The sequence below is a fragment of the Rana temporaria genome, chromosome 1 (assembly GCF_905171775.1).
Source record: "Rana temporaria chromosome 1, aRanTem1.1, whole genome shotgun sequence".
Taxonomy (NCBI): Eukaryota; Metazoa; Chordata; class Amphibia; order Anura; family Ranidae; genus Rana; species Rana temporaria.
In genome coordinates this window covers 166,920,376-166,945,291 of record NC_053489.1, presented here as the reverse complement: position 1 = coordinate 166,945,291, position 24,916 = coordinate 166,920,376, and the positions used below count along the sequence as shown (strand labels likewise).

The following is a 24,916-nucleotide window of genomic DNA, read 5'->3' as shown; positions in this document are numbered from 1 at the left end:
TTAAAGAAATATGCAGGGCTGCAACAGATTAAAGTGATTGTAAATTCAGAAGGTTTTTTATCTTGATGTATTCAATGCATTAAGATAAAAAGCCTTCTGTGTGCAGCAGCCCCCCTCATACTTAACTGAGCCCCCTCTAGATCCAGAGATGTTGCACGAGACACTCGGCTGGCCAGGACTCCCCTTCTCATTGGCTGAGACAGCAGCGCGGCGCCATTGGCTCCAGCTTCTGTCAATAAAAGTCAGTCAGCCAATGAGGAGAGAAAGGAGGTGGAGGCAGGCCTCGGCTCCATGTCTGAATCAACACAAGGAGCTGTGGCTCGGCTCGAGTGTCCCCATAGCAAGCTGCTTGCTGTGGGGGCACTTAACAGGAGGGAGGGGCCAGGAGTACCAAAGAGGGACCCGAGAAGAGGAAGATCTGGGCTGTGCTGTGCAAATCCACTGTACATGGCAGGTAAGTATGACATGTTGATTATTTTTACCTAAAAAAGAAAAACGAGACTTTACAATCACTTTAAGTGTGTCCTACAAAACATTAAGCCCTGTCACTCTTTAAAAGGATTTGTATAGGCATGACCCGAATACACTCCCAAACCTTCCTATCTTCCTCTGAATTATGTCTCAGCCCTCATTTTTTTCTTTACCTTGTTCCTGTAGCGAGAAACCCCTTTAGTTACTCCCTGCGACGTCATTCCCAAATGTCTAAAATTGTTGAGGGGCAGCTGCTGGAAGCTGCTCATAGATGGGGTGTATGGCAGAATATGGAGCAGTAGTGCATAGTAACCAATCAGCTTATAGCCTCTGCTTGTTCAGTTAAAGGGGTTGTAAAGGAATTTATTTTTTCCCTAAATAGCTTCCTTTACCTTGTTGCAGTCCTCCTTTACTTACCTCATCCTTCCATTTTGCTTTTAAATGTCCTTATTTCTTCTGAGAAATGCTTACTTCCTGTTCTTCTGTCTGTAACTACATACCGTAATGCAAGGCGTTCTCCCTGGTGTGGAGAAAGCCTCTTGAGGGGGGAGGGGGCGAGAAGGCAAGTCAGGACACTCTCTACTTTAATGATGGAGAAAAGAGCTGTGTGTTAGTGGGCGTCCTGACACTCCTGCTCGCCCCCTCAAGAGGCTTTCTCCACACCAGGGAGAAAGCCTTGCATTACTGTGTGGAGTTACAGACAGAAGAACAGGAAGTGAGGATTTTTTTTAGAAGAAATAAGGACATTTAAAAGCAAATGGAAGGATGAGGTAAGTGAAGGAGAACTGCACTAAGGTAAAGGAAACTGTTTAGGGAAAAAAAATTCCTTCACAAACCCCTTTAAAGCTGAACTTCATTTTGATATACAGTACTTTACACTGTTTGGGCCAAGCTAACATGTGAGGCCGCTGGATGTGCTGTATAACCTGTATGTAGCTGAGGCTACATACAGCACACCGCACTGTGTTCAGAGTACGAGATGAGAATTCCTGTCTCATACCAGAAACACAGAGTCTGATTGGTGCTCAGCTATTAAGAGAAAGCAATGTATTCTAGCAATGAATACAAAGCTTCCTCCGATTGGCCGAGTCAGAGGTTGTGACATCATCAGCCCGACTCAGCCAATCAGAGGAAGCTTTGTATTTTATGGCTAGAATACATCACTTTCTTTGAATGGCTGAGTGATGCTCAGATAGACTATTATGTTCCTGGTACGAGACAGGAAGTCTCAACTACATACAGTGCGGTATGCTGTATGCAGCCTCAGCTATGCAGCACATGCAGCGGCCTCACGTTAGCAAGGGACAAAGTTTGTTTGGGCCAAGCTGACCCAAACAAACTATGTAAAGTATATCAAAAGGTCAAGTTCAGCTTTAAACTTTAACTTTAAAGCGGGGATTCACCCTATGAACGCAAAAAATTTTTTTTTTTCCTGCTACCATAAAATCAGGCATTGTAGCGCGAGCTACAGTATGCCTGTCCCGATTTTTTTACCCCCGTACTCACCTTGTACTCGTACATCGAAGATACCGTGGAATGGGCGTGCCTATGGAGACGGAGGATGATTGACGGCCGGCTCTGGCGCGTCACGCTTCTCCGAAAATAGCCGAAATAGGCTTGGCTCTTCACGGCGCCTGCGCATAGCCTGTGCGCAGGCGCCGTGAAGAGCCGAGACCTACTCCGGCTGTCTTCGGGGAGAGTGACGTGCCAGGGCCGGCCGTCAATCATCCTCCCTCTCCATAGGCACGCCCATTCCCCGCGGGAGCCGAAATCTTTAATGTACAAGTACACAGTGAGTACGGGGGTAAAAAAATCGGGACAGGCATACTGTAGCTCGCGCTACAATGCCTGTCTCGATGGAAAAATGATGTAAGTGAGGGTGAACTACCGCTTTAAGCTCAAAAAGGAAGTTAGTAGCAAACTGGATTCATAATAGATAAACAGTTATTTTTCTGTACTTTCAGCATTTTCAAAGTGGTAAAATGCGCAGAGTGTGCAAGTACTGTATTTTACAATGGCTCAGGCTTCTTTAGCTCTAAGAAAAGCAGAAACCTAACAGGGATATGAAATGTTGGGTTTACATAGTCTTTAAAACTTAAAGTGGTTGTAAACCTCTGACATTAAATCTAAACAAAGCACATATTTCAATAGGGTTTACTTGTCTCTCTCCAGAAAGTGTAATTTCTCTTTGCCGTCTAGCTCCCCTTATCTCCATGAGTCACTTATGACACCAATGGCTAAAAAGGTGACAGGGGAGGGAGCTCTAGCAGATTGGCAGCCTCCCTCCAATCAGCTCTCAGAGCTCTTGTACAGTGTGTAAGTGCAGCTCCCTGATCCTTGCTTTGCGAGTCTGGAAAAAATACTTTTATCTCTGAATTTTGCAAGGATGTACAGGACAAATGGCTGCTAAAACAGACAACTTATGTAGGAGGATTTGTTTCATCTGTGTGTCACCTGAGGCCAGTCACTTGACTGGGTATAGGTAGGAGTTTACAACCACTTTAAAGTAGATGCAAACCCAATCACTAAAATCTCATGTAACCTTTAACATGTAAATGCAATATCAAAATAGGTTTTAAATCTTTTTAAACCTAAAGCTTTATTGCCATAATACTTGGTGATCTTGCGATAGGTCCCCGGTTCAGACACTTCCTGGTATGGGGTATCGATACTCTATCCAGGTCTCCCAATTGCTCTCCTGCTTTGTCACCCTTTCATATGTGTTTTCAGTGGAGACCATTGGGATGATTTACTACAACTAGCGAGTGCAAAATGTGGTACAGCTCTGAGATACCAATCAGCTTCCAGATTTTGTTTTGTCAGAGCTTCACTCTTTAAGGACCGTCCACCGCATATTTACTGTGGCAGGGCAGCTCTATTGCGCCACAAACATACCTGTATGTTGTTTCATGCAATAGACAGTGTGAGCACGTGCGCGCTGCATGGAGGAGATGATGCATGTGTCCGGCGGACCCGATGACCGCCGGCCCCCTGCAATCGCTTCTGACAGGGGAGAACATTGAGATCATCTGTTTCTAATAATTAAGAACAGCGATCAATGTGCTGTTTCTTTCAGTATTTCCCCCTCAGTTAGTAACACTGAGGGAACACCTTTAACCCTTTGATCGCCCCTGTTAACCCCTTTGCTGCCAGTGCCATTAATACAGTAATCAATGCATTTTTTTAGCACTGATCACTGTATTGGTGTCACTGGTCACCAAAAAGTGTCACTTGGGGTCAGATTTGTACGCTGCAATGCCACATGTTGGGCTAAAAATCGCTAATAGCCGCCATTACCAGTAAAAACAATCCATAAATCTATCCCGTAGTTTGTAGACTCTATAACTTTTGCGCAAACCAATCAATATATACTAAGTGGGATTTAACCAAAAATATGTAGCAGAATACATATTGGCCAAATTAGTTTTTTTACTTTTTTTTTTTGGATATGTATTATAGCAAAAAGTAAAAAAATCGTTTTTATTTTCACCAAATTGTCGTCCTTTTGTTTATAGCGCAAAAAAATAAAAACCGCAGAGTTGATCAAAATACCACCAAAAGCTCTATTTGCAGGGAAAAAAAGCACATCAATTTTATTTTGGTACAGCGTCACACGCCTGCCCAACTGTCAGTAAAATAAACGCAGTGCTGTATCGCAAAAAATGGCTTGGTCATTAAAAGAGAAGTATGGGGCTACATTTAATTTTTTTTTTCATATTTACGTCGGTGGATGCCGATGCTGCATCTGTCCCCTGCCATCTCTACACGGAGAGCCAAGGCACCGAACACTGCCGATGGCTCGGTTTTGACAGATCCCCGAGAGGAGAGCTCCTGACTGTCAGTCAGAGTCTCTCCGCACTGCTTCTCCATGCTCATTGGAGCGCTGAGCTGTGGACGGGCAGGGAGCGGCCATCAAGGTAGCTGGAAGATCTTGGGAAGTCAGGATGATGTGCTGCCTTGACTGATGGCAGCGACGTCAGCGGAGAGCGGAATTTATACGTATTGCACTCCTGTGACCCATACGAGAAGCCCCGCCTAAAAAGCTCAGGCAGGACTTCTCCTTTAAGGGGGTAAATCCTTCAGGGGCTGAAGTGGTTAAACGAATATTTTTAAAACCTTACACCCTCTCTGTAATAGAACAATAAGTGTCCCTGTGCCTGTGTTATGTAAAAAAAAAAAAATATATGCTGATCTGTACCTATATCACAGCGTCTCCCAGCGATCACGTGACTCCTCTGCTCTCTCCTCTGTCCGGCTGACAGCTGCAGCGGGTGGGGTCGAGCACTCCCGCTGACGTCAGCCAGGGAAGAGAAGAGAGAGAGAAAGAGCCGAGTCGTCACGCGATCACACTGTGATATAGGTACAGATCAGGGACACTTGTTATATTAGAGGGAATGGGATGATTTTATATTGAATATGGGAGCTGCAGGAGCGGAGGGGGTGGGCACTGACACAAGCAGACAGGGGGGTAGGGGAGGGAGCAAAGGATGGAGGAGAGGACAGAGCAGGGCTGCAGATGACGGATCCAAGTAAACTGACCACAGTGTCAGGGCTCAGCAGCCATTATATACTGTGGTCAGTTCACAGGGGGAGGATATAGCCAGGCAGGATCAGCCAGGTTTTTTAGGTGATACAGCGGGCAAAATGACACAGCACAAACAAGCTGTATAACTAGCTTTAAGGGAACAGGATCTTTTTTTGGGGGTTAAAAAAAGCTTTAAATTGAACAAGCTGAAGTTAGAAACCGATTGGCTACCATGCACAGCTGCACCAGATTTTGTACTCTCCAGTTTTAGCAAATCAAGCCCTGAGTAGCAATGCTGTTTTCACCATTAGGAATCATAGGCAAATCCATGCAGCCTCTATTGAAGCACATGCATGTAGACAAGAAGGGACTCCAAAAACTAAGATTAGCAACGCTTAATTTGTAAGACTGCCCAAAAATATTTTTAGAAGGAAAAATATGGCATTTGTTTATAATGCAGTTAGAGTTCCAGTTAGTGTTTACATCTACTCTAATATCCAACATTACAGTTAATACTTTTCCAAGGTAATCTTGTGTGTTCTGCAAACAAAAAAATGGCCATGAGAACAAAATTTACCCAAAACTTTTTTTTTTTTTTTGTAGACTGCAAAAGCAGTTTTGGGCTGAAGGTTTCACACATTTAATTTTTTCCAGAGCTGTGATGTAGGGATCAAAGTAGGTTTAACAAACAGAGAGAGTACGCTCTATCCATTAACATCTGTTGATGTCTCTCAATGCCCTCTACACCGGGCGATAATTCTCTTCCTAACAGGGTATTAAGAGGCAAAAATACATCTTGTGCTGACCACATGAGGAGCCTCCTAGTTACATTACCACTTAACAACAGAATGCAGCTGATTAAAGTCCACGTGTTCGGACCAGAATTTACAGCCTGATAACCAGTTTGAGGACCACTTTATCTTACTAATGGATACATCAAGCTGGATTAGTGAACAGAAAGATTACTAATGTCATTATGTTAGGTGAAAATTCTCTAGCCATGATGGATACAGCAAAACAATGTTGCACAATGCTGAGGAATCTTTGACAATACATGGACAAAATGTAATTTGTTTAGGGAGAAAATATATAGTACAACTGAAGAGAATAGTAAATACTGTATGTAAACTCAATAAAGGCAAATTACAATTAGAGAAATGAAAAGTGGTTTGATGGTAGGTTTCCTGCATGTGTTTACTTATAGTATTTAAACTTTCCTGTGGTATTCTTGTGGTCACATTTGCTTTTCCACTATTTTTGATGGTTAGTAAAAATGACAGTGGGTGGCATGTAATAAATCTTGTGGGAAAGCTGTTATAGTAACAATTAGCAGATGAGCAGTTAATATGACCAAGGCCTTTGGCATTGGAGAAAGTAGCTGTATAACTGATACATTTGTTTCCTTTAGAGTCTTTGGCCTAGCGTGGATGCAACAGTGTATTCATTTATGCCACTTTGTCAAATACCCACTTGCTTTTGTTACATTGTAATAATCTGAAGGTTAGTTTTACTATTTCAGTATATTTACCAGTTTAGTGCTAGCTTAATACCAGCAAGGCAATATTTAAACCTGGAGACAAGTTTACAGTAGAAATGTCCTGCTGGAAAGCAATAAAACGGCAGGTATAAAGTGCAGGCAACCAGGGGTGCCTACACATACTTGCAGCAGCCTCCAAAACTCCACATTATGGCCAAATCTTAGGGCATTGTGATACACTACCTCTGCACATTTCTAAATCTTCAACACTTCTATTTACAGTGCGATTGTCAATCTTAGGGATGAACCAATAGAATGTGTGCAAGGGGAGGGAGCAAAGCTTCATGGTCATGATTCGCCCCATACCCAGAAGTTTTTAGAGCAGCCAGAGATTTGGTTGCAACAGGAGGGCTTGGGAGGCTGAGCAGGCATGTGTAGGCACCTCTATTCCCTTAAAGGGGTTGTAAAGGAATTTATTCCCTAAATAGCTTCCTTTACCTTAGTGCAGTCCTCCTTCACTTACCTCATCCTTCCATTTTGCTTTTAGATGTCCTTATTTCTTCTGAGAAATCCTCACTTCCTGTTCTTCTGTCTGTAACTCCACACAGTAATGCAAGGCTTTCTCCCTGGTGTGGAGTGTCATGCTCGGCCCTTCCCTTGGACTACAGGAGAGTCAGGACGCCCACTAACACACAGCTCCTTTCTCTATCTGCAACATAGAGAGCGTCCTGACTCTCCTGTAGTCCAAGGAAGGGGGCGAGTACGACACTCCACACCAGGGAAAAAGCCTTGCATTACTGTGTGGAGTTACAGACAGAAGAACAGAAGGTGAGGATTTCTCAGGAAAAAAAAAAAAAGGACATTTAAAAGCAAAATCGAAGGATGAGTGAAGGAGGACTGCACTAAGGTAAAGGAAGCTATTTAGGGGGGAAAAAATTGTACCTTTACAACCCTAGCATGTTATACAGCACAGTGCTTGTGCTGTGAAATTAGGCCCCTGTATCACCTGAAATACCTGTCTAATCCTGCCTGATTCTGCCCTCCCCCGTGAACTGACCACGGTTTATTATGGCTGCTGAGCCCTGATACCGTGGTAAGTTTATGTGCCTCCATCATCTGCAGCGCTCTTCTGTCCCCTCTCCCTGCCCGTCAGCTAGCGACAGTGCCACTCTACTCCCCTCCCCCCCTGGTGCCATTATAATTGTAATATCATTCTTTACCAGAGGGGATTTTACGTGTTTTATAAAAAAAATATGAGGATTTCTACCTTATTTCACAGTGCTTCCCAGTACACACGTGACTGCTCTCGCCTCCTCTCCTTCCCAGCTGACGTCAGCGAGAGTTCTTGGCCCTTCCCGCTGTAGTTGTCAGCCTGGGAGAGGAGAGAGCCAACCAGTCACATGAGCACCAGGAGATTCTGTGAAATAAGGTAGAAATCTTTTTTTTTTATATAAAACACATACACTGGGGCACATATCGTTATTAAAACACAGGGGATTGTAATGTTCATAAACAAGTGGTTTTACAGCCACTTTAATAAATCTATATTCTATACATGTTTTTAGAGGTTCACCTGGAGTCCAGATAAAAATGTAATTTAACAAGGTATGAACACATACCTTGTACTTTGATTAAAGTGGTTGTAAACCCACTTTTGTGATTTACACCTACAGATTAGGGCTTACCTGTTAGCAATATCTCCTGCACGGTTTAGGAGATATTTGCCAATGACAGGCACCACTGTCTACGGCGTATGCATCGTAGACAACGGCGCGCAGGCGCACTGAGAATAGCAATGCTGAATTTGATGGCTCCCGCGCGCATGCGCGGAGTGACGTCATCGCCGCTCTGGCCAATCAAAGCGCTGGAGCAGCGATACCCGGAAGTAACCTCCTGGAGCGATGGCTGCGGCGGAGGGGGACACGAGGATGGCATTTGGTGCTTTGTTCTAAGGTAAGTACATGCATAATGAGCTACTATGCTAGTCATACTAGCTCATTATGGCTTTGTCTTGCAGGTTTTTTTATTTATTTTTTAAATGTGTAACTGGGTTTACTTCCTCTTTAACTACTGATTAATCACAATAATCCCATTCCAGTTCATGGATCCCTAGCCTTCTATTTATTTGTCTAATCTATGTACAATCAGATTAAAGAAGGTAAAACAAATATCTGAAAAAAGGAAAGAGGGAAAATGAAGGTAATGACAGGATCAAGAGTGGGGAACACCCATCCACCTGTCAATCTTCACAGAACTCCCAATTCTGCTACTCGACTTTATAGTCTGACTTTTTAATTATATGGCCAGTTCATGCATTTCAAATTATAGAAGCAAATGCTAAGTTTGCCACTTTTAAATTAAGTCCAAAACCCATTACTAAATAAAGCATTTGCCAGCCAAGAAATTCATTTAGTTGACCAACCTGAAATCATGTAACAGCATCCATAGTCCCCTTTACAATCTTAAATAGACACAAGTCCAAAATCTGTCAGTCCTGCCATCCAATCTCAGGTTGGGTGTAATGTACGGGTACCTATTCCACTAGACTGCTACATGCAATTTAAATCTTATAATAGCTACACACATTTCCCTTTTCATGGTTGTGCAACTCATGTAATCAGATCTACGTTGAAACAAAGTTTGATTTAAAGCGGGGGTTCACCCTGTTAAAAAAAATGTTTTTTTTTTATAAGACCATTACATTCGGCATCGTAGCGCGAGCTACGGTATGCCGGTCTTACATTTTTTATCCCCGTACTCACTGTGCTATCGATGATTGAAGAATCCGGGGAATGGGCGTTCCTATGGTGAGAGAAGGTGATTGACGGCCGGCCCTGGCACGTCACGCTTCTCCGGAAATAGCCGAAATAGGCTTGGCTATTCACGGCGCCTGCGCATAGCCTGTGCGCAGGCGCCGTGAATAGCCGAGACCTACTCCGGCTGTCTTCGGGGAGCGTGACGTGCCAGAGCCGGCCGTCAATCATCCTCCCTCTCCATAGGCACGCCCATTCCCCGCGGGAGTCAGAATCTTCAATCATCGATAGCACAGTGAGTACGGGGATTAAAAATTTAAGACCGGCATACCGTAGCTCGCGCTACGATGCCGAAAGTAATGGTCTAATGATGCGAAGGAGGGTGAACCACCGCTTTAAGCTCAGCTGCACTAAGGTAGCCCATCCATTAATCTGTGTTTTAGTTCAACCAGCAGGTTTAAAGTGATACTAAACACACACTGTTGAATTTACATTGTCCCTTCTATTTCTGTAAATGGATGTTTGCGCTGTAATTATTTTACTAAAAACTGTACCTTGTTTCTAATTTTCTGACACATGACCCAGATCTTTTCCAGCCTGTCTGCCGGGAAACATAAGCAGGAGGGGCATCTAGTCCTCTGCTGCTGGTCACATGTTCATAAAAAATAATAATAAAAGTTGTTTTTAGCTGTTAGTGGGCATGGAGGAGGAGAGAGGGATGTCATTTACCACTGTGTATGTCCACCTGTGTGACTCTGTAGTAGGGCTGCTCAGATGTGATGGTGATGAAATGCTCATCATAGAAACTCACTGAAAGCTCAACATATGCAGAGTTGCCTCAACAGCTCCAAAACTAGCTGCATTGGGGACATGGACAGAAGGGGGAGATGGAGAGCAGGACGATCAACCATTATTTTTTGTAGAATACAAAAAACGGATCTCATAGTGACCGAGCGAGTATGAACAGCAAGTAATACACCATTTATTTATCGTTTTTTTATGATGTGGGTTTAGTAACTAAGGGGAAAACGGACCAGATTTCCTCATTCACATACTCTATGTGGATGGAGGAATCTTCCTTACCATGTCATTGAATTCAGAAAGCACGGAGACTTGACCGCTCTCAGAAAAAACTGATCAGGCTATAGACTGGTTGAACAAAAGTTGATCGGTAAATAGACTTTTGTTCAACCACAGTGCCCATACATGGATCGAAATCCGCCTGGCTCTTGCTAAATCAGCTGAATTTCGATCCATGTATTGCCAAGTTAGGAAGATGCCAAGTCTAAACTCCAAAGTATACTATGTATGCCATTCTGTAGGATTCAGTGGGTCCCATCTGTTATTTCAGCAGTGTTAGACAAAAGCTGAAAAGAACAGCCTGCCACATGACAAGAAGCACAGCACAAACAAAACAAAAAAAAGGTGTTCATACAAGACCCACATTTCTGCAAGCAGCACCAATAGATTAAACACTACATGTAATAAAAAGGAGCAAGACAAGGGTGCCTCTGTGATAACAAGCATGAATAGTGTCAAAAGCAATCTTTGCTACTTGCAGAAATGTTGCTGCAAAAGGGAAGAATGATTTGAATGGACTGTGCTACAGTTTAGCAGCCACCTGATTCACTAAGAAATGAGGTATAGAATATAAAGGGAATGTTCAAAGCAACTCTCATTTACCTGCACTTCCCAAGCTGCAGACCAGCTTGATACATACTCCCTGAAAGCTTTCATAAAGGTTCCACTCACAGTCTGCCCAAAAACAAAAAGGGTGCCCGTTGGGGTATTCTGGAATATAGGTGGGGGTAAACGCGCGACTACAGCTGCCTGTTTAGCTTTTTCTCACTTTAACATGCAATACGGTGTGACAGGACAGCAAAACTATGCAAAAAACAGAGTACCACAGGACAGAAAAGGAGTAGAATGATATGAGAAGGACCAATCATAGTTGAGACACTTGTTGGAATATGAACATTGAGCCTTTAATAAAGTGCATTCTACTTATGAAAGATTTAGCTGGACTATCAGGAAATTAGAGGTCACCTGAAGTCAGAGATTTGCTATTTAAAGCACCAGGGGCAAGAGCGCGCTAATCCAGCACTGTAATGGCAACATGAGACTACAGGTTCCGTGTCCACCTGTGATGATGTCAGCCTTTGCTTTCTACTGAAAAAAACCCCGCTGAAGGCCAACAACACGAAGTGTTAATGTCATGCAGGCAGTGGACATGGACAACCAAAGAAGGACCCTTCCAGGAAGTAAAACAGAGGAGGAAAAGTGAAGATGACTTGAGTTGACACTCAACTGTGGCTTCAGGTAGAAAAATAAAATAAAAGGGGGGGGGGGGGTTAGTATAGGCCATCAATAGGAAGGGTCAATGTCATGCAGGCAGTGGAGATGGACAACCAAAGAAGGACCCTTCCAGGAAGTAAACAGAAGAGAAAACTTGAAAAGAGAAGACGACTTGAGTTGACATTGCCACTCAACTATGGCTTCAGGTAAGAAAATAAAAGGGGGGGGTTAGTATAGGGCAGGGATATGCAATTAGCGGACCTCCAGCTGTTGCAAAACTACAAGTCCCATCATGCTTCTGCCTCTGGGCGTTATGCTTGTGGCTGTCAGATTCTTGCTATGCCTTCATGGGATTTGTAGTTCTGCAACATCTGGAGGTCCGCTAATTGCATATCCCCGGTATAGGCCATCAATAGGAAGGGTCAAGGTCATGCAGGCAGTGGACATGGACAACCAAAGAAGGACCCTTCCAGGAAGTAAAACAGAAGAGGAAAAGAGACGACGACTTGAGTTGACATTGCCACTCAACTATGGCTTAAGGTAAGAAAATAAAATAAAAAGCGGGGTTAGTATAGGCCAATAACTTTGTGATGAAGTTGTGTTGACTTCATTTATCCAATCAAGAAGAGTAAAAAAAATATATATATAAAACAATTCTAAATTTTCCTTGCATATGGTTGTGTACTCACACAGCTTCAACTTATTCGCTTTGCAAAATGAACATGTTCTAATCCATTAGTAAAACAACCCCCAGTATTGGAGGTCAAGCAGTTGGCAAGCCCACAGCTGTTAGGCTTCTGGTGAGGGCAGACCGTCTTACTATCTCAGCAATGGAGACTCCCATATTTCTATTATGACAGGCTTTATCACATTATTACAGGTATTATCACAGCAAGCAAATGATGCTCTGGTGACATTAAAATGATATAAAATGCCTGAAATAGGGTCTGATGGTCCAGATTACTGATGGGCAGCTTATGCCCAAAAGACAAAACAGAAAACTATTGGACTGATACACTTTTAAAAACAGTGGTATATTTAGCCACACATGGAATGTGTTTAGCAACACAAAAAGAAGACAGTTATTAAAACCATGATGCTGCAAAGAATCTGAGGAATCTGACCACTGACATTAGACTATAGTACAGCGCCAATAAACAAACAAACAAACATTCTCTTCATTTCTAGGGCTATTTTGGCCTACAGCTTTTAAGATTTCAGAAACACTATATTTTGCATTTCTCCTTAACACCACAGAAAAGCATGCACATTTTACAATGATAGTGACAGGTCACAGGAAAGACCGCCATACAAAAAGGAAAAAAAATCAACACAAATGCATTACAAATATCACATATTAGGAACTTTTTGTCTGCACAATGAAAATACCTTTATGGCTGGTTCACAATACCAGAACTCAATGCAAAGATATTATGAGCACCAGAAGACAAGCCACAACTTTTTAAAGCTGTCTTTTACAAAATGACTACAGCAGACCCATGATCAGTCTTATGAATTCAAACATAGAGGTGGCCATACTCCAGAAGCTAGGTTGCCATTGAGCTCCATAATAGTGCCTCTACTGCTGTGCCATCACCCTGTTGGCTTGTTTTTCATTTTAGAGACACTGGGGGTTATTTACTAAAGGCAAATCTACTTTGCACTACGTCCGCGTCTTTCAGAGCAACTAGGGGGCGCGCGCGCACCCGCCGCGTTACTGGGAACACGATGCGCGTGCCCAGTAACTGAGCAGAACCGCGGATTTCTGTGTGTAAACACAGAGATCCACGTCCTGTCAGGGAGAGGAGACCAATGCTGTGTCCCTTGTACATAGGGACACAGATCGGTCACCTCCCCCAGTCAGTCCCCTCCCCCCACAGTTAGAAACACTAGGCAGGGCACACATTTAACCCCTTCCTCGCCCCCTAGTGTTAACCCCTTCCCTGCCAGTCACATTTATACAGTAATCAGTGCATATTTATAGCACTGATCGCTGTATAAATGTGAATGGTCCCAAAAATGTGTCAAAAGTGTCCGTCATAATGTCGCAGTCCCAATAAAAATCGCAGATCGCTGCCATTACTACTAAAAAAAAAAATACATAATTATGTCCCCTATTTTGTTTTGCACAAACTAGTCACTATACGCTTATTGCGTTTTTTTTTTTTACCAAAAATATGTAGAACAATACGTATCGGCATAAACTGAGAAAAAAAAAAGTTAAAAAAATAAATAAATAATGGGATATTTATTATAGCAAAAATGAAAAAATATTGTGTTTTTTGCAAAATTGGCGCTCTTTTTTGTTTTTAGCACAAAAAATAAAAACCGCAGAGGTGATCAAATACCACCAAAAGAAAGCTCTATGTGACGCAACGTCACATGACCGCGCAATTGTCAATAAAAGCGACGCAGTGCCGCAAGCTGAAATTTCGCCTGGGCAGGAAGGGGGTATATGTGCCCAGTAAGCATGTGGTTAAAAGTATCCTATTGGTTTTTGATGCAAGACTAGCATGCAAAAAAACAAAAACAAAAAATGGACGATCATTCTTTCAATATTCTTTTCTCATTGTGTGTAGGAGGCTTTGTACACCTTCTGCATGGAGGGGTATAAAGAATATTAAGAATGTGAAGTAGTGTTGCACCAACACCAAGCATTTGCACGAGTACTTGTACCTGTACTCGTGCAAATGCTCCGACACTAAAACCGATACCTTCCGGTTCACATACATGCAAATTGGATGCGTTTTGACCCACATCCAATTTGCATGACTTGTAAACCAAAAGGCTTTTTTATGGAGCCAGTTTACATATGTGCAGCCTGGACGAAGTGTCAATTCAAAAATAGTGAGGAATGATTTTCAGCCCGGTTCAGGGACAATTTCCAATTTTATACACTTTAACAATTCACACCTGAACAGCTGAACCAATGTGAACTCAATACCACCAGGGCAGAGGCACAGCAAATACATGTAACGAAGGAATAATTACTCATTAGTCTGGAAAACAGTCACATGACACTAAAAAAAAGCTATCAGTACTCGGCGAGTACTTGAGAAAAAGTATTGGTACTTGTACTTGGCCTTAAACCTGTATCGGTGCATCCCTAATGTTACTCGGTCTACCTTTTAGTATATTAGTAAGGATATCAGTACACAACCAAAACTAAAATGCTGCTGGCGTGGCCTAACCCAGACATTGCTTAAAGTACCGTTGTATCTAAAAAAAAAAAATGTGTATATATAGTATAGTCTGGTTGAAAAAGTCCATCTAGTTCAACCAATAAATGTATTGCAGCTTAGCAAATCTACAAGAATGGTATCAGCTATAATAGCCATCTTCTGTAAACTACTGAGCCCCCCCCATGTAGTTAAGGCAGAGGAAGGGGTGTCAAAACAGAACACCCATTTCAATAGTTTGGGGACACTATTAAATGATGAAGCCAAGACCCTACTGGGGATCCAACCACTCAAGTCATGCAATTGAAGACCATACCATTCAACAAGCAACCCCCCCCCCACCCCCCCCCCCCCACCACTGATTTCTCAAGTGTGCTCCTACAAAAGGTTATTTCCAGAAGCATTGGCCTACATGTGATACTTCAAAAGAAGCTCAATTTTAGTCAAGTATATAGTTGTAGGTGAAATATTTGTATGAATTGCTACAATGAGCTGCATACCCTGGAAAGGATCCACTGCAATATGGTGTACCACTAATGAGAACCAAAAATGAATATTTCCCCTCAAACAGCTGCTAAAAATAAAATAGCTGGGAATATGAAATGTTCTGAAATATTAGGCTAATCAGAAGGCACTGGCACCGTCATAGACCATAAACTGGATATTCTGTAGATCCAACACAGCCTCAAATTTGATACATAGAAGGATGTTTACATGCAACAGACGGTATGCAAATGTATGATGGGGCCACACAACACTAAAGGTACCCTCCTTGCTTCTTCACATGTGCAGTCTGAGATTGGATGACTCTCTATGCTAAAAATTTGGTCTTTTCACATGAGTAAGCATTTTTGTGTTTAGCAGAACCCTGTAATTACCTTTCTGCCTTTAGATATGTATGCACTGACATAAGAGATGTGTTGTTCAACAGGAACTTCAGGGGATTGGAGAATAGGAAAAAATATAAGAAAAAAAATGGTTCCTCTGCTATGATGACCATGTTGTTATTGCAAAGAGCATCTTGTCAGATGAGGACTGAACACCACAAGTGCATGTTCATGTGAACGTCTTTTCATGCATTATCAAACCCTGCCATGTACTCGTCTATGGCATATGCCAGGCTTTGGAATATCCAGCAACATATCTAGAAATGGGATTTGTACTCTTGTACCAACCAGAATCACTGGATGTCGACAAAAATCTGGGTCTGCCCCTTATTCATAATTGTAGCATTGATAAGCACGGCAAGAAACCCTACTGAACAATTTTTGGTGTGATAAAAGGTTTCAGCCTTGCACTGCCAATGCATGTCCATAAAAGACGTTCCATACATTTTACACAATGCATATCTGACTATATAGCCACACATACACATATGATGGTAAAGGGGTGTGACACAGCCCCCTCTCTTTTTTTTTGTGCAAGGACACCCATATATCGAGCTGGGGGGGGGGGGGGAAATCTGAGGATTGTGCATATTACAGATCTAGAAATACACATGGTATAGGACTGCAACACAGCAGCTGACCCCTCGAATAAAGAACACAAGCAAGGAGGAGAAATCCATTATTATTCTGTCTTCTTACAACACAAACATGTATGCCTTTGCTATAGGCTTCTTCATATACTAGACATACACCACCCGTCACCAGTCAGGGAGGGTCAAGCAAAAAAAAAAAAAAGAAGAAAAAAAAAAACCCTCACCACCCATCAGTAAAAAAGAGGAAAAGCTATACATAGAGAGAAAGGTTTAATCGGAGGGCATTGATACACACAGGTGACATGAAGGGAAAAAAAAAACACACAAAGAGATCCGTCTTTGAGAAGACATCTCCCTGCCCAGCTTGCTTTAATATTGCAGTATGACCACAAATCTGCCATTCCCACAATAGCTCTTTGTCAGATTAGCCACAGATCTGTATGTGTGTGTATATGTATGTATATATGTATATGCGATCGCCATCACACACACATATATATTATATACACACACATACACACACACACACAATATCAAGGGAATTTTGTATTCCATGCACAGGGCTAGAATTCCTCCTTTGCAAGCCCTGGTTGCTATGCCAACAAACATTAAAACATGAACGACAGATAGGGGACGGGGGAGGGTAACCAAGAGATGCAAATCTCTTTTTATGGAGGGAGGGGTGATGGGGTTGAGGGTGCCAGGATGAGGTGAGGGGAAGGTGCAGCAGAAGACGATGGGGGGGTACTGGGAGGAGGAGGAAGAAGAAGAGGAGAGGAGGGGGGGGAGAGAGAGAGATGGGTGATGGGCAATGTTTGGGGGGGGGGGGGTGCAGAATAAAAATAAAGCTAAATATCGCTGACTTACCAAAGATGCTGATTTGATTGTAGCGAATCGCTCGCGGGTCCGGTAATGAAGTGCCTGACTTTGCACTGACTGGGTAGGCCGCAGCTCAGGCCTGGGATCCCTGTGGTCCGCCTCATCCCTTATGAATGCATGATCCTGCAGGAAGGGGTGAAAAGCAGGAGAAAGGAGTGTGGTGTGGCCCCGGCTGCTGCTTGTCTCTCAGCCCTCCGTCCGCGCCAGCACGGCTGTAGGAGATGCATAGTTTAACGTGATTCCCCCACCCTCCCTCCCCCCCGCTCTCTGCTCTCTCCCGCTGTCTCACTCCCCCCTTCCCTCTCTCCGGTTCCCCCCACCCCCCTTCTTTTTTTCTGCTGGCTACGGGCTTTTCTGCCCGGCTCGGTGTCCGATGGATGGATGGATGGTGCAGCCGCCGCCGCCGCCGCCGCGCACAGCTCCCTCCTCCTCTCTTCTCTCTTAGTCCGTGCAGCTGGCAGCGGGCGAGGGGCAGGACGGTGATGGGCAGCCCAGGCAGCAGCGGCAGCCCATTGCAGCTGGAGCTCGGTGGTGGTGGCGGCGGGGTCAGCTGATCCTTTTAAAGAGATGCTTGTGTGGCTCCACGGCAGTAGCGGCGGCGGCAGCAGCTTCCCCTATAGCTCGTCCACAATCCCATCCAGCCGGAGGAGGAGGCAGAGGAGGAGGGGACGGGGAGGGAATCTATGGAGATATATTTATTTATATCCCACACGTACACACACACACTCACACACACACACTCACTCTATAACCCAGATATCAGGCCGGCTCCTGCAGATCTCCCTACTCCACACAGCACAGGGCCACCACAACCTGCTGGGGATAGGGATGGGGGGAGAGCCGTATGGCGGTGCCTGGCATGCTGATACCGGGGGGTGGGGGGAGGAGGGGAGCCCCCTGTTTGGCTCATTCACATCAACGCTGCTAGCTGCTCCCTGTGTGCACAAGCGGGTGGCTCCTTTTGTCTTTTACATGCTCTATTTTTGGGGTTTGGTTGTGCAGTCTCCTCCCACTCCTGGCTATTTTTTTCCCTTTAATCTGGGTGGCGGCGTAGTGCTGCTGCTGAGAGCGGACCCGGCCCCTGGCCACCGCACACCAGTCTGGAGGATGGAGGCAGGAAGGAAGGATGCAAGAAGGATGCTGAGGATAGAAGAGACTGGGAGGATGGAGGATGCTGAGACTAGGAGGATGCTGAGGAGACTGGGAGGATGCTGAGGATAGAGGATGCTGAGGAAAGAAGAGGCTGGAAGGATGCTGAGGATAGAAGAGGCTGGGAGGATGCTGAGGATAGAAGAGGCTGGGAGGATGCTGAGGATAGAAGAGGCTGGGAGGATGCTGAGGATAGAAGAGGCTGGGAGGATGCTGAGGATAGAAGAGGCGGGGAGGATGCTGAGGATAGAAGAGGCTGGGAGGATGCTGAGGATAGAAGAGGCTGGGAGGATGCTGAGGATAGAAGAGGCTGGGAGGATGCTGAGGATAGAAGAGGCTGGGAGGATGCTGAGGATAGAAGAGGCTGGGAGGATGCTGAGGATAGAAGAGGCTGGGAGGATGCTGAGGATAGAAGAGGCTGGGAGGATGCTGAGGATAGAAGAGGCTGGGAGGATGCTGAGGATAGAAGAGGCTGGGAGGATGCTGAGGATAGAAGAGGCTGGGAGGATGCTGAGGATAGAAGAGGCTGGGAGGATGCTGAGGATAGAAGAGGCTGGGAGGATGCTGAGGATAGAAGAGGCTGGGAGGATGCTGAGGATAGAAGAGGCTGGGAGGATGCTGAGGACAGAAGAGGCTGGGAGGATGCTGAGGACAGAAGAGGCTGGGAGGATGCTGAGGATAGAAAAGGCTGGGAGGATGCTGAGGACAGAAAAGGCTGGGAGGATGCTGAGGACAGAAAAGGCTGGGAGGATGCTGAGGACAGAAAAGGCTGGGAGGATGCTGAGGACAGAAAAGGCTGGGAGGATGCTGAGGACAGAAAAGGCTGGGAGGATGCTGAGGACAGAAAAGGCTGGGAGGATGCTGAGGACAGAAAAGGCTGGGAGGATGCTGAGGACAGAAAAGGCTGGGAGGATGCTGAGGACAGAAAAGGCTGGGAGGATGCTGAGGACAGAAAAGGCTGGGAGGATGCTGAGGATAGAAAAGGCTGGGAGGATGCTGAGGACAGAAAAGGCTGGGAGGATGCTGAGGACAGAAAAGGCTGGGAGGATGCTGAGGACAGAAAAGGCTGGGAGGATGCTGAGGACAGAAAAGGCTGGGAGGATGCTGAGGACAGAAAAGGCTGGGAGGATGCTGAGGACAGAAAAGGCTGGGAGGATGCTGAGGACAGAAAAGGCTGGGAGGATGCTGAGGACAGAAAAGGCTGGGAGGATGCTGAGGACAGAAAAGGCTGGGAGGATGCTGAGGACAGAAAAGGCTGGGAGGATGCTGAGGACAGAAAAGGCTGGGAGGATGCTGAGGACAGAAAAGGCTGGGAGGATGCTGAGGACAGAAAAGGCTGGGAGGATGCTGAGGACAGAAAAGGCTGGGAGGATGCTGAGGACAGAAAAGGCTGGGAGGATGCTGAGGACAGAAAAGGCTGGGAGGATGCTGAGGACAGAAAAGGCTGGGAGGATGCTGAGGACAGAAAAGGCTGGGAGGATGCTGAGGATAGAGGAGACCGGGAGGATGCTGAGGATAGAAAAGTCTGGGAGGATAGAGGATGCTAAGGATAGAGAAGACTGGGAGGATGGAGGATGCCGAGGATAAAAGAGACTAGGAGAATGCTGAGGATAGAGGCGATCAGGAGGATGGAGGATGCTGAGAATAGAGGCGATCAGGAGGATGGAGAATGCAGAGTATTGAAGAGACTGGGAGGATGCAGAGGATAGAGGCAATCGGGAGGATGGAGGATGCTGAGGGTAGAAGATGAGGATAGAAGGGACTGGGAGGATGGAGGATACAGAGGATAGAGGCGATCAGAAGGATGCTGAGGATAGAGGCGATCAGGAGGATGCTGAGGATAGAGGCGATCAGGAGGATGCTGAGGATAGAGGCGATCAGGAGGATGCTGAGGATAGAGGCGATCAGGAGGATGCTGAGGATAGAAGAGACTGGGAGGATGCAGAGGATAGAGGCGATCGGGAGGATGGAGGATGCTGAGGATAGAGGCGATCAGAAGAATGCAGAATGCCGAGTATAGAAGAGACTGGGACGATGCAGAGGATAGAGGCGATCAGGAGAATGGAGGATAGAGGCGATCAGGAGGATGGAGAATGCTGAGTATAGAAGAGACTGGGAGGATGCAGAGGATAGAGGCGATCAGGAGAATGGAGGATAGAGGCGATCAGGAGGATGGAGAATGCTGAGTATAGAAGAGACTGGGAGGATGCAGAGGATAGAAGAGGCTAGGAGGATGCTGAGGATAGAAGAGACTAGGAAGGATGCTGAGGATAGAAGAGACTAGGAAGGATGCTGAGGATAGAAGAGACTAGGAAGGATGCTGAGGATAGAAGAGACTAGGAAGGATGCTGAGGATAGAAGAGACTAGGAAGGATGCTGAGGATAGAAGAGACTAGGAGGATTCTGAGGATAGAAGAGACTAGGAGGATGCTGAGGATAGAAGAGACTAGGAAGGATGCTGAGGATAGAAGAGACTAGGAAGGATGCTGAGGATAGAAGAGACTAGGAGGATGCTGAGGATAGAAGAGACTAGGAAGGATGCTGAGGATAGAAGAGACTAGGAAGGATGCTGAGGATAGAAGAGACTAGGAAGGATGCAGAGGATAGAAGAGACTAGGAAGGATGCTGAGGATAGAAGAGACTAGGAGGATGCTGAGGATAGAAGAGACTAGGAGGAAGCTGAGGATAGAAGAGACTGGAAGGATGCTGAGGATAGAAGAGACTGGAAGGATGCTGAGGATAGAAGAGACTAGGAAGGATGCCGAGGATAGAAGAGACTAGGAAGGATGCTGAGGATAGAAGAGACTAGGAAGGATGCTGAGGATAGAAGAGACTAGGAAGGATGCTGAGGATAGAAGAGACTAGGAAGGATGCTGAGGATAGAAGAGACTAGGAAGGATGCTGAGGATAGAAGAGACTAGGAGGATTCTGAGGATAGAAGAGACTAGGAGGATGCTGAGGATAGAAGAGACTAGGAAGGATGCTGAGGATAGAAGAGACTAGGAAGGATGCTGAGGATAGAAGAGACTAGGAGGATGCTGAGGATAGAAGAGACTAGGAAGGATGCTGAGGATAGAAGAGACTAGGAGGATGCTGAGGATAGAAGAGACTAGGAAGGATGCAGAGGATAGAAGAGACTAGGAAGGATGCTGAGGATAGAAGAGACTAGGAGGATGCTGAGGATAGAAGAGACTAGGAGGAAGCTGAGGATAGAAGAGACTGGAAGGATGCTGAGGATAGAAGAGACTGGAAGGATGCTGAGGATAGAAGAGACTAGGAAGGATGCCGAGGATAGAAGAGACTAGGAAGGATGCTGAGGATAGAAGAGACTAGGAAGGATGCTGAGGATAGAAGAGACTAGGAGGATGCTGAGGATAGAAGAGACTAGGAAGGATGCTGAGGATAGAAGAGACTAGGAAGGATGCTGAGGATAGAAGAGACTAGGAAGGATGCTGAGGATAGAAGAGACTGGGAGGATGGAGGATACTGTGGCCACGGCTCCTCCACAGCCTGCTCACACTTCTAGCACTTTCAAGCCTCATGCCGCGTACACCCAATAGCCGTTTTTTGGGTTGTAAAAAAATGAAGTTTTTTTAAATGTCATTAAAAACGATCGTGTGTGGGCTCCAGAGCATTTTTCACAATGTAAAAAATGGGCATTAAAAATTTAGAACATGCTCTAATTTTTCACGTCGTTTTTAACGTTGTAGTTTTTAACCTTGTAAAAAATGTCAGTGTGTGGGCTTTAATGACGTGAAAAAATACGCGCATGCTCAGAAGCAAGTTATGAGACGGGAGCGCTCGTTCTGGTAAAACTAGTGTTCGTAATGGAGATAGCACATTCATCACGCTGTAGCAGACTGAAAAGCGCGAATCGTCTTTTACCAACACGAAATCAGCAAAGGCAGCCCAAAGGGTGGCGTCATCCGAATGGAACTTCCCCTTTATAGTGCCGTTGTACGTCACCGCGCTTTGCTAGAGCATTTTTTTTTCACGACCGTGTGTAGGTAAGGCCGGCTTAACAATCGGGTTGAAAAAAACTTAGTTTTTTCTAGACCATTAAAAATTTAATTTTTTACATCCCGAAAAACGTTGCGTGTACGCGGCATCACACTTTTTTTTTTTTTTTTCCATTTTTAAATAGGCAGTGCGGCCATAGAAATCTATGACATTTGCACAGCTGTCAGGAACGGTTCTCCCCCATATTACCACTTGTAGGTGGCAGGATCTAATGGAAGCTCTGCCTGTGTCCAGTGATGGCAGAGGAGGGGCAGGCCTGCACCATGGAGGCAGACATTGTCCTGATTGCAATCTGCAGAGTGATCACATTAATCAGCTCTCGGGGGGGTGGGGGGTGTTAGATTGGAAATTATAGCCTGCTGCTGACTTAATAATGGCAACCAATAACCCACAAATCAGCTTTCATCGCTATAGCCTAGGCCCAAAAAAATTAAAGATGCTTCCTGATTGGTTGCCAGGTGGTGATGCTTTTTTATTATTATTATTATTACATTAATAAAAGGAAATTGTTTACTGTTTAATTTGGTGATTACATGTGCAATATTGGCTAAAAGTGTCCATTATTCCGTCTTAAAGTGGAACTAAACCCTCCCATTCTTTACAGCCAGGGAAGCTGCCATCTTAACCCCTTTTTGATCTGTAGCTGCCCTGGTGGTTCACATGTGATCAGTTATGTCACCAGCCATTTGAGGGCTTGACAGTTTAATGTAGTTTACTTCTGACAGTCGTCATTCACAGCATGCACTGAACATTAGGCCATACATTATACAATTTTCTTACTTAATTTCCTTTAGATTTACCTTTTAGCTATGAAGTGCAAGGGCCTACCTGATTGAATACAAAAGTGTTTAGGTTTGACCTCATATTATATAGTTTTGGCAAATCTAAAAAGGAAAATTGTACAATGTATGGCCAGCCTAACCGTTTTGAAAAATAAATGAAATTAATGTGCTTAGTCCTGCGTAACCCCCTTTCATTGTTACTTAGTTTGCCCACACAGTTAAATGCATAACTAAACCCTTCTATCCCCAACACCCAAGGAAGCTGCCATCTTAGCCTCTCTTTGATTGGCAGTTGCCCTGGTGCCGCACATGTAATGAGTTACGACACCAGCTATTTGAGGGCTTGATAGTTCAGGTGTGAGCACCTGCAACTGTGAGAGTTATTAAAAATAAAACCCATCAATTTAATAATAATAATAAAAAAAAAGATACATTTCCTAGATGCCATGATTGCAAATTGTCGCTTTTTTTTCCTCAACCAAACTGTCAGACCATCAAATGGCTGGTATTATAACTGATCACATGTGCAGCATCATAGCAGTTGCAGATCAAACACAAACTACGATGGCAGCTTCCTTGGCTGACAAGGATAGGCAGGATTAGTTCTGCTTTAATCCCAATATACCTTGAATGTAATGGTTTTGAGAAAGTTAAATCAATGGTTTAAGTTCCGCTTTAATAGTTTCTCAAGACGGTTACATTTAAAACAAGCCTCTAGTGACAACAATTGTCACAGGTGTCAGTGTGTTTATGTCAACTCTCAACTGAACAATGGCTAAAGTCCTAGTATGTACAGAAAGAACCATTGCAGCTCCTGGTGTAAATAGAGGACAAGATGGCGCAGCCTTCAGCTGTAAAACATAGAGGGAAATAAGCTGGTCAAACACACATCGAATTTCGGCTAGTTCAGCAGAAACTGGCCAAGTTATGATTCTCCATGTTCGACAGAAGGTGATCATTAGATCAGCTTCTGTCAAAGAGTCCTGCTGGAAAATTGTCAATCGATTAGCAGTCTGCAGTCAATGGCTGCAGTACCGATTCATGTATTCTGACAGCAGAGGAGTCCCCACTGTCAAAATGAAGAATCCTGTATCCAATTCACTTGTGTAGAAGCAGGAATTAATTTTTTTTCTCCTTTCTTTGTTCAGCGCGCTGGTTGAATAGTGAAGAAAAAGTGTATACCCCACTTTAAAGTCAAATTGTGCAAACTTTTTAAAGCTGATCATATGTATTACAATCTGTACAGACTTCTTCACATCTACCGAACTATACTCAACTATGATGCTGGTGGCACAGACAGACATTCTGTCTATTCAAGGTGGAGAGGGGCAAGTAAAGGAATTGTCAATAGTGTGTGGATATCACACCTAAAGGGAATTTATACCTTTTTATTTTTAGGAGGTCAATATAGTCTGGTGAGTGATCATTGTAAGTGAGAGGAGGCAAGATATTGCTTGAGTGTTTTTCACTTTACTGGAAAGCCGTGGCACTGAACTACACAAAGCGTCACTTTTTGTGTGGATTTACTTTTACCTTGGATGCATATGAACTTCTAAATGTGTTTGTTTTTGGCAGTGACACCATTGGCACTTTTTAATAATTTGTTTGCACGAATATTTGAAGCATATTAACAGGATATAATTATCTATTTGTTTATAGAAGCTGAATAAGGTTATAGCTTGCACTTTAATCTCTTTGCATTTGTTTACACTCTAGTAAGGTTTATAAATAAAGTTGTCACTTTTTTACCCATTTTGAATAAGGGGGTAATATTTTTGCACAGAAGCACCAATAGCTCTGCTGTTTATTTTTTACAAAATATTCTTGTCCAGGGGAGGACATCTTGAAGCAACAGCTGGGGTCATTCACTAGTACTTCAGTATGGATAGTAGCAAGGGTGTTCTTT

At 44.4% G+C, this 24,916-nt stretch overlaps 1 protein-coding gene across 5 annotated transcripts in view; it reads right to left on the bottom strand.

Moving 5' to 3' along the window:
- The window catches only part of TAOK3 (TAO kinase 3), a 371,844-nt gene that overhangs the window by 188,657 nt on the left and 158,271 nt on the right, over nucleotides 1–24,916 (bottom strand). For all 5 annotated transcript variants that reach the window (XM_040345730.1, XM_040345722.1, XM_040345755.1 and 2 more), the window contains one exon: nucleotides 17,048–17,182. In XM_040345730.1, the coding sequence (XP_040201664.1) occupies nucleotides 17,048–17,182 (135 nt within the window). The remainder of the gene's footprint in view (nucleotides 1–17,047; nucleotides 17,183–24,916) is intronic.